General features: G+C 69.0%; 2 protein-coding genes across 5 annotated transcripts; both read right to left on the bottom strand.

The window, feature by feature from the left end:
• Nucleotides 1-252: 252 nt before the first annotated feature.
• Nucleotides 253-3,887, bottom strand: LOC130264540 (perilipin-3-like). Of its 2 annotated transcripts, none has more exons than XM_056512803.1 (8): nt 3,747-3,887; nt 2,665-2,722; nt 2,254-2,449; nt 1,926-2,008; nt 1,464-1,845; nt 1,157-1,347; nt 948-1,070; nt 253-874 (listed from the first exon to the last, which is right to left on the bottom strand). In XM_056512803.1, exons 2-8 carry the CDS (start codon nt 2,713-2,715, stop codon nt 530-532), a joined length of 1,371 nt encoding a protein of 456 aa, XP_056368778.1. In that variant the 5' UTR covers nt 2,716-2,722; nt 3,747-3,887; the 3' UTR covers nt 253-529. The 2 variants fall into 2 exon arrangements, with proteins under 2 accessions (XP_056368778.1, XP_056368779.1); XM_056512804.1 differs by lacking the exon at nt 3,747-3,887 and adding an exon at nt 3,008-3,345.
• A 212-nt stretch (nt 3,888-4,099) lies between these two features.
• LOC130264536 (perilipin-3-like) lies at nt 4,100-8,610 on the bottom strand. 3 transcript variants are annotated; one of them, XM_056512797.1, is made up of 9 exons: nt 7,739-8,610; nt 6,770-6,831; nt 6,498-6,693; nt 6,163-6,245; nt 5,826-6,012; nt 5,417-5,436; nt 5,141-5,380; nt 4,941-5,054; nt 4,100-4,743 (listed from the first exon to the last, which is right to left on the bottom strand). In XM_056512797.1, the coding sequence occupies exons 2-9, from the start codon at nt 6,818-6,820 to the stop codon at nt 4,321-4,323; spliced, it is 1,314 nt and encodes a 437-aa protein (XP_056368772.1). In that variant the 5' UTR covers nt 6,821-6,831; nt 7,739-8,610; the 3' UTR covers nt 4,100-4,320. The 3 variants fall into 3 exon arrangements, with proteins under 3 accessions (XP_056368772.1, XP_056368771.1, XP_056368770.1); XM_056512796.1 differs by lacking the exon at nt 5,417-5,436 and having other exon boundaries at nt 5,141-5,400; XM_056512795.1 differs by having other exon boundaries at nt 5,141-5,436.
• Between the last annotated feature and the right edge of the window lie 393 nt (nt 8,611-9,003).

Below are 9,003 nucleotides of genomic sequence, written 5' to 3' on the forward strand. Positions count from 1 at the left end.
GATTTCACACTCACTCCATAAATAAAGCCCAAAACAACCCGAGTGCCTCTTGCCCAACTGCTGGAAGTGGGAGGCCCCCTCCAGGACCCCACTCCTGATCCCACTGCCAGGTCCTCTCCTCCCACCCCTGGCTGGGGGGGCTGTCTGGGGAATGGGGGCTCAGGACATGGGGATCCCCATGTCTTGGGGAGGGGGTTGTTCCTCCAGAGCCCAATTCCTCCCCCCACACCCCCAAAAGAAACCTCAATCCAATGCAAAACTAACCAGAGTTTATTTCCTGTGCTGTTTTGACCCTACAAGGCTGAGGGGTTTGAAGGCACCGAGGGCAGGGGGGACCCTCAAGAGGCACTTGGGGCAGCCAAGGCACGAAACTGCAGGTCCCCAGCAAGGGGACAAGGGGCAGAGCTGGGGCAGGCAGGAGGGTCCCCACAGAGGCAGGCACAAGGTTGGGGGCGAGGAGGGCTGGGGGGATTTAGCAAAGGCTCCTAAGGAGGATTTTTTGGGAAGGGGGGGAGGCAGCCCAGCATTGTTACTCCATCTCCAGCTCCACCGGGCGCTTGCCCGAGGGGGCGAAGGGTCCCACCAGCCACGTCAGGGGGGCGTTGGAGGCCACGTGCTCCACCAGCTCGTCCATCAGCTGCCGGGCCCTGGCGGCGTGGCCGCGGGCCTGGGCCAGCACGGGGCCGGTGACGTCCTGCAGGGAGGTGACCGAGGCCAGCGCCGCCCGCAGCTCCTCCACGCTGTGCCGGACCTGCCCCGCCGTGTCCTGCACGCTGCTGGGGAGCCCCTGCAGGCTGGACACCAGCGGCTGGCAGGAGCTCTGCAGCTGCTGGCTCAAGCCCTGCAGCATGGTCACCGCGCCCGACTCCACCGCCTGCGGGGGGACACGGGGGGTGAGGGCTGGGGGACACCCCCGGTCACCCGGGGACCCCCTGCCCTGCTCCTACCTCCGGTGGCACCTGCTCCTTGCCGCTGCCCGGCTGCTTCTTGCTCCACTCCAGCCACAGCTGCTGCAGCTTCTCCTGCCCTCCCTGCAGCCTCTGGTCCACGCCCTGCCTCAGGTGCTCCACCTGCGAGAGGGGCACAGCCCGGCTGGGTGGGGAGGCCTCCGGGGGACACCCCGGGGTGGCGCAGGGGGCGCGGGGCTGGGTCCTACCAGGTCGAGGGTGCGCTGGAGCTGGGCCAGCAGGTCCTGGCTGCTCTGGCGGGCGCTCTGCAGTTTGCCCAGGGAGTGCTGCAGCGCTCGGTGCCGCACCTTGCTGGAGAGGGAGCCCAGGCGCACGAAGTAGCTCTGCTGCTGCCTCTGCTGCTCCGGCTCGAAGCCCTCCACGGCCGTGGCCAGCTTGGCTGTGGGACAGGAGCTGCTCAGGGGGTGCCAGCGCCACCATCACCAGCCCACAGAGCCTCCCCTGCCCTGCCCAGGCTCTGCCCACCCTCTCGGGAGGGGGGGATCAGCTGCTCACCCAGCTCCTCATCCGTCATGGGCAGGTAATGATCCACCAGCTCCTCCGACTTGCCCAGCACGGAGCCCACCCCGCTGGCCACCATCTGGCCCACGGTGCTGACACCGCTGCTGACCGCAGACCTGGTCAGCTCCACGCCCCCCTGCACGGCCCCTTTGGTCATGTCCATCACACCGGTCACTCGGCTGGTCACCGCGTCCTTGGCTCCGGCCACGGTGCTGGTCACCGCATCCTTGGCCCCAGCCACAGTGTTGGACACTGCACACTTGGCCCCAGCCATGGTGTTGGACACTGCATCCTTGGCCCCAGCCACAGTGCTGGTCAGCACATCCCTGGCCCCTGTCACCGTGGAGGTCACCAGCAGTTTGGTGTCCGAGATGATCTGGGAGGACACACAAACCCCTGTTAAGCACTGGGGGGCTCTGAGTGTGCAGCCCACCCCACCCCATCCCACCCCATCACCTTCTGGGGGGGCTGCTGCAGGATGGGCAGCTTCTCCTCCAGCTTGTCCAGCCCTTTGCAGGCGAATTCATTGGCGGTGGAAACTGGAGATGTAAAACACAGGTGGGTTGAACACCCGGCTGCCCTGCAGGATCTCTGCTAGGGCCCATTTCCCATCACCCCAACATTCAGGGGGTGCTGCCCCCACATCTTTTCCTCCAGCTTCTCCAGCCCTTTATTCCTTGGCCATACAAACTAGATGCACAAAACCGGGTCCTCCCTCTCCTCGGTGAGAGCCAGTTTTGGGGTCCCCCATCCCCGTGGGGTGCTGTCCCCGCCCCGCACTCACTCTGGGGCTCCAGCCGGGTGAGGAGGGGCTGGGCCCCGCTCGCTGCCGCTGCCGTCAGAGTCTTCACCCCCTTCTCGGCGGCGTCGCACACGGAGCGCACGTAGGGGTGGCTCTCCTTGGTGCAGGTGTAGGCAGAGGACACCATGTCGTAGGCAGAGCTCACCAGGGGCAGGTTGGCCACGCGTGTCCCGATGTTCTGGGGGCCAGAAGGGCTCAGAGTGAGCGTGAGGGTGAGACACCCCCAAATCTCACAGGGGATGGGGTGTGCTGCGTGTTCCCAACACCCCGGGGACGGTTTTGGGGTGCTCCCGTGGCTCTCCAAGCCCGTCAGAGGGTGGGATAACCCCGATCCCTGTCTCCATGCAGGGACTCCGTGGATCGCCCCAAATTCCCCCCCTTGCCCGCACTGACCTGCTGCTCCTCTGCCTTGGGCTGCGCCGGCGTGGGCTCGCTGGTGGCCATGGTGGGGCTGGGGGGCACAGGACGGGACCGTGAGCGGGGTCAGGACCCCCAGCCCCCTCCTGCCACCCGAAGGGAGGACCCCAAGTTACTCCTCCCCGGAACGGGGCAACTCCCACGCGGTTGCAAAAACCCGGGACAGGGGGGTCCCCTGGACCGGGATCACGATCGGGATCACAGGCGGGATCGGGACCGGGATCGCGATCGGTTCCGGGATTGCGATCGGGATCGGAACCGGATTCGGCAACGCAATCGGGATCGGAACCAGGAACTCGAACCCCCGGATCGTGCTCACCGCTGGCGGCCGGGCTCGGTTCTGCTCCGCTCGGTTCGGCTCCGGGCTCGCCCCGCCGCCCTTTATACCCCGGAGCCCGCCCCGAGCGCATGTGACCGGAGCCGCCCAGCGGGGCCGGCCCGGGGCGGACCGGGAGCAGCGACCGCGGGGAGCAGCGAACCCCGGGACCGGGGGGGCAGCGAATCCCCGGGGCTGGGAGGGCAGCGAACCCCGGGACCGGGGGGACAGCGAACCCCCGGGGGCGGGGGAACAGCGAATCCCCGGGAGCTGGGAGGGCAGCGAACCCGGAACCGGAGGACAGCGGATCCCAGGACCGGGGGGGCAGCGAACCCCGGGAGCCGGGGGGACAACGAACCCCCGGGAGTTGGGAGGGCAGCGAACCCCCGGAAACCGCCTGCACCGAGTCCCCTGCCCAGCACCGGAGCCCCCGGGACCCCGTTGCTCTGTCGGTGCTGCACTGACCCCCCCCCCCCTCCCCGGTACCGGAGCCCCCGGGACCGGGCTGCATGGACACCCCGTGGGGACCGGACACCCCCGGGACCGCTCTGCACCCACCCGGTTCCCCGGGATGCGGCTGCGGTGACACCCTGAGCCCAGAACTGGAGACCCCCCCCACCGGCACTGGTTCCCCCCGAGCTTCCCTGGCACCGATCCCCAGGACAGACCCTGCCTCGACCCTCCCAAGCGTCCCCTCCCCTCGTGCGGGTCCCCAGCACGGGGGTCCCGCTGCTCCCCGCACCTGGCCCGCTGGCGCTGGTCAAACCGGTGCCGGTGGCGGCAGAAGGGCCAGTCCTGGGGTGCCCGAGCGGCTGCTGTGACCGCGCTGCGCTTGTGACGTTGGGGATACCCCGGGGCGGGCCCAGCCCCGACGGTGACAACTGGGACAAAGTTCAGTGCCACACGGCTGCGGGTCACAGTCCAGATGTCCTGGTACCTTGTGGCACCCTGTCTCCCAGCACCCCATGGAATCCCGTCCCACTGTCGCACACCCTCACTGACCCCTCGGGGGAGCCCCCGGCCCTGCCGCCCGTGCAGAGCCCCCCGGCGAGCCCGGCACGTTGGCTCTGCCACAGCATTGCAGGCTCTGAGTCATTTTAAGGCCAAAAAAGTTGTTTTCTTCCTCTTTAAACTGGTTTGAAGCTGTTAAGACACGAAATCCCAGTGCTGCTGGGGCATAGGGCAGTCCTGGATCCCAGACAGATTCACGCTGTGTCCTCCACGTGCCACCATCCCACAGCCACACTGGGGCACCAAGTCCATCACGCCCTCATCCCCGGTGGGATTTGGGGTCGTGGCTCCCCCAGCTCAGCGGCTCAGTGCTGGCTGCAGACCTGGGGGGCAGCGGGCACGCGGTGCGTCCCCCCCACGGTGACACAGCCCTCCCACTTGGACATGTCCACGGGGACATCCTCCGGGTACTCGACGAGCGCGGGGGCGAAGGGTCCCACGAGCCAGGGCAGGGGCGTGTGCTGCCCCACGTGCTCCAGCAGCGCCTCCAGGCTCAGCTGCGCCCGCGTCACCGCGTCCCTGCTCTGCGCCAGCACCAGCCCCGACAGCTCCTGGAAGGAGCGGGCGCTGGCCAGGGAAGCCTGGACGCCCTCCACGCCGTGCCGGACGTGTCCCGCCGTCTCCTGCACGCTGCTGGGGAACGCCCGGGCGCCGGCCGCCAGGTGGGAGCAGGTGGTGTGGAGCTGCTGCAGCAGCCCCTGCAGCATGGCCAGAGTCCGAGCCTCCACCTGCGGGGTGGGCAGCAGGCAGCGAGGGCTGGGGGTGACGGACCCAAACCCCCCCGGACGGACCCACAGCTGCTGCTCCAGCCCTGCTCCAGGTGTCACCCCGTGCCACGTGTCCCCGCCTCAAGGGACTCAATGGCCGCTGTCCCCACCTCCTCCAGATGGAGCCATCTGTCCCCCACGGTGCCCCCGCCCCGTACCTCGCTGTCCTCCATGGGCACCTCGTCCTGCTGGCTCCACTCCAGCCACAGCCCGTGCAGGTGCTCGCGGGCGCTGTGCCAGGGCCCGTCCGTGCCCCGCTGCCCCTCCTCGATCTGGGGGGAAGTTCAGCCAGGTGGGAGCACACCTGGGGGCACCTGGGGCCGGCACGGGGCTGGCACGGCCCCTGCCCCATCCTTACCAGCCGGATGACGTGGTGGAGCTGGGCCAGGAGCCGCTGGGCACGGAGCCGTGCCCGCTGCAGGTCCCCCAGCGAGCGCCGCAGGGCCCGGTGCGGCAGCCGGGCCGACAGGGAGCCCACGCGGACAAAGTAGCTCTGCCACCGCCTCTGCCGCTCCTGCACGGCCACCTCAGGGCCCGTGGCCACCTCAGGGCCCGTGGCCACCTCTCTGCCTGTGGTCACCTCTCTGCCTGTGGTCTCCTCCGTGTCCCCGGTCTCCTCTGTGCCTGTGGTCACCTCTGTGGCTGCCACCGCCCCTGTGGGCCCAGGGGTGAGGGCAGCGTGGCTGGGCCATCCTGTGCTGGGCACTGTGAGCACCCACAGGATGCTTGGCCACCAGGTCATGTGGAGATGCCACCCTAAGCCAGGTGGCCTCTGCGGTCACCTCAGCTGTGACATGGGGCCAGCTGTGCCTAATGTCACCCAGTGCCAAGCTATAAATACCCCAGCAGGCACACAGGACTATATTTGCCTTTGGGTTTCCAGGTGAGAGTTCACCCAGTGCCATCCCGTGTCCACCAGAGAGGGACTGTCCCCTGCATGGGGTCATGGTGGCCTCAGTGCTCTGGCAATGCCAAGGCAGCAGGATGAGGGTCCCAGGAGGGCTTGGCACCCCGAGATTCGGGAGATGATGATGAGCACTCACCCAGCTCCTGCTCTGTCCCGGGGAGGTACCGGTCCAGCAGCTGCTCCGATTTGCCCAGCACGGTGCCCACGCCCGTGGCCAGCAGCCGCCCCACGCGGGTGCCCACCACGGCCCCCAGCGCCGAGCGCGTCCTCGCCACCACCCCGCTCACCGTGCCCGACACCAGCGCCCTGGTCCCGGCCACCACCTGGGAGGGGACAGTCAGGGACGGTGCAGGGACGGTGCAGGGACAGAGCAGGGACAGAGCAGGGACAGAGCAGGGACAGTCAGGGACAGTCAGGGACAGCTCGTCCCCGCTCCTCGCTGGGCCCCGCCCGTGTCCCCCCACTGACGTTACCCTCTCGGGGGGCTGCTGCAGGATGGGCAGCTTCTCCTCCAGCTTGTCCAGCCCTTTGCAGGCGAATTTGTTGGCGGTGGAAACTGGAGATGTGAAAATAGGTGGGTTTAACACCCGGCTGCCCTGCAGGAGCTCTGCTAGGGCCGGGGTTTGGGGTACCCCAAAACTTGTGGGGTGATTCTCCTCCAGCTTCTCCAGCCCTTTATTCCTTGGTGATACAAACTGGAGATGTGAAACCAGATCATTCCTCTCCTGCTGCCTCACAAGAGCTCCTCACAAGAGCCAGTTTTGGGGTCCCCCATCCCCGTGGGGTGCTGTCCCCGCCCCGCACTCACTCTGGGGCTCCAGCCGGGTGAGGAGGGGCTGGGCCCCGCTCGCTGCCGCTGCCGTCAGAGTCTTCACGCCCCTCTCGGCGGCGGCGCACACGGAGCGCACGCAGGGGTGCCTCTCCTTGGTGCGCCCGTACGCCGAGGCCACGGCCCCGCACGCGCAGCTCACCAGGGCCAGGCTGGCCACGCGGCTCACCACGCTCTGAGGGGGGGGGGACAATAAGATGGGGTCCCCAGAGCCACCTGCAGCCACCCCCGAGCCCCCCGTGCTCCCCTACCTCTGTCTCCTGCTCAGCCTCAGCCGGCACCGCGGCGTTCTCGGCCGACATGGCAGCGGGGGCTGCAGCGGGAAGAGATTTTGGGGGGCCACGTGTGGGTGAGAGTGGTGGGGACCCCACCCGGGGGATGAGACCCCCAGCACCCCCAGCCCCTGCTCCCTGAGGGCTGAGAGCCACCAATTCATGACCCGAGTGGGAGAGGCTGGCGCGTTCTGAGGGGCTTGCGGGGGTGTTACCAGGGTTTCGGGATGGGGTTCCCTTCTCCCCCGCCAGGAAACGGGGGCACTGCGTCCCCTCCACCCGTCTTGGATCCCCCTCTCCCCTCCGGGATCCCCACACCCTCTTTTGGGGCCAGGGAGGGGTTTTTGGGTGATTCAGCAGGAGCCAGACCGGACTTGTCTGTCGCAATCCCGCGCTGGGGACGTGCGGCCCGACACCGTCACCTGGGCCGGGGCAGCGCCGGGATCCCGCAGGAAACCGAGCGGCGACAGCCCCGCCGACCCCCGACAGCCCCACCGACAGCCTCACCGACCCCCGACAGCCCCCCCGACCCCCGACAGCCCTACCGACCCCCGACAGCCCCCCTGATCCCCGACAGCCCCCCCGATCCCCGACAGCCCCCCACGACCCCCGACAGCCCCGCTTGCCCTTTGGGGTCCCCCGTGTCACCCCCTGTGCTCTCCGTGGGACGAGTTCTGGGGGGTTTCGTGGGGGCTTCAGGGGGGTCACTGCGGGGGCCAGGTCCCCTTGAGACCCTGGGTTTGTTCCCTTGAGTTTCTCGGGTCCCTGGGGTGCTCCGGGACCTCGGGACCGCCGACCTCCCCCGGAGCCCCGGAGGCCCCCGGGGACCTTCGGACTCCCCCGGGATCAGCTGGAGCCCCCCCCGGAGCCTTTCTGGAGCCCCCCGGGACGCCCCCGGCCCCATTTCCCGCCCTCCCGCTCCCGCCAAGCCCCGGGCACGGTACTCACGGGGGTGGGGGTGGGGTTCTGTCGCGACCCCCGGGCGAGATCGCGACCCCGGGCCCCGCCCTGCCCGGACCCGCGGGCGCGGCGGGAGCCAATCAGCGGAGGGGCGGGGCCGGATCTCAGCCAATGAGGAGCGAGGGGCGTGGCCATGGGCGGGGCTTGGCGCTGGGGCGCGCTCGTCGCGGAGTCCGGAAACAGCGCGGGGACAGCGCGGGGACAGAGCGGGGACAGTGTGGGGACAGAGCGGGGACAGTGAGGGGACAGTGATGGGACAGAGCGGGGACAGCGCGGGGACAGAGCGGGGACAGAGCGGGGACAGAGCGGGGACAGTGCGGGGACAGTGTGGGGACAGTGAGGGGACAGTGTGGGGACAGTGCGGGGACAGTGTGGGGACAGTGAGGGGACAGTGTGGGGACAGAGCGGGGACAGAGCGGGGACAGTGCGGGGACAGTGTGGGGACAGCACGGGGACAGTGAGGGGACAGTGCGGGGACAGAGCGAGGACAGTGCGGGGACAGCGCGGGGACAGTGCGGGGACAGTGTGGGGACAGTGAGGGGACAGTGTGGGGACAGTGAGGGGACAGAACGGGGACAGTGTGGGGACAGTGAGGGGACAGTGAGGGGACAGAGCGGGGACAGCGCGGGGACAGCCCAGCCCGGGCACCTCTCACCCGAGGGACCCCGTGCTCGCTGTTCCACCCCCGCCCCAGGTGTCTCCGCCCCCGTTGTCCCCACCCCTGGTGTCCCCATCCCAGGTGTCCCCTTGCCACGTGTCCCTTGCCGCTTGTTCCCACCTCAGGTGGGACTGTCCCCACCCTCTCCGAGTGTCCCCATCCCTGGTGAATCAACGCCAGGAGACCCGATGGCCGCCAGCCCCGGTGTCCCCACGCCGGTGTCCCCACGCCAATGGCTGGCGTCCCCAAGGAACCCAACCCCAGGCGTGTCCCCGCCAGGTATCGCCACATCAAGTGTCCCTTTGCCAGGTGTCCCCACCCCAGGTGTTCCCGTGGCACCAGAGCCACTCAGGTGTCCCCCAGACCCCGCGGATGCTCAGAGGGGACAGCAATGCCTGGCGGGGGGCAGAGGGGCGGGTGACACCCGTGGGTGGCTTCGTGGGGCAGAGATGGCCGGGAAAGGGGACAGGCAGGGGACACGAGCAGGGACACGGTGCCTTGTCCCAGTGGGGATAAGTGGGATGGGGACCTTGGTGGGGCCGTGGGTGCGGGTGTGTGTGCGCTGGGCTGTGCGGGTCCCCACTGAGGGGATGTC

The sequence above is a fragment of the Oenanthe melanoleuca genome, chromosome 28 (assembly GCF_029582105.1).
Source record: "Oenanthe melanoleuca isolate GR-GAL-2019-014 chromosome 28, OMel1.0, whole genome shotgun sequence".
In the NCBI taxonomy this organism is placed as follows: Eukaryota; Metazoa; Chordata; class Aves; order Passeriformes; family Muscicapidae; genus Oenanthe; species Oenanthe melanoleuca.

What these genes read in the sequence shown, in the direction of transcription:
- LOC130264540 (XM_056512803.1), bottom strand. Translation starts at nt 2,715, where the DNA reads ATGGCCACCAGCGAGCCCACGCCGGCGCAGCCCAAGGCAGAGGAGCAG. An exon ending in CCAAGGCAGAGGAGCAGCAG is followed by an intron (nt 2,450 to 2,664) that starts GTCAGTGCGGGC and finishes TCTGGCCCCCAG; the next exon opens with AACATCGGGACACGCGTGGC. An exon ending in AGGAGCAGGTGCCACCGGAG is followed by an intron (nt 875 to 947) that starts GTAGGAGCAGGG and finishes GTCCCCCCGCAG; the next exon opens with GCGGTGGAGTCGGGCGCGGT.
- LOC130264536 (XM_056512795.1), bottom strand. Translation starts at nt 6,820, where the DNA reads ATGTCGGCCGAGAACGCCGCGGTGCCGGCTGAGGCTGAGCAGGAGACA. An exon ending in TCCACCACGTCATCCGGCTG is followed by an intron (nt 5,055 to 5,140) that starts GTAAGGATGGGG and finishes ACTTCCCCCCAG; the next exon opens with ATCGAGGAGGGGCAGCGGGG. An exon ending in TGCCCATGGAGGACAGCGAG is followed by an intron (nt 4,744 to 4,940) that starts GTACGGGGCGGG and finishes CCCACCCCGCAG; the next exon opens with GTGGAGGCTCGGACTCTGGC.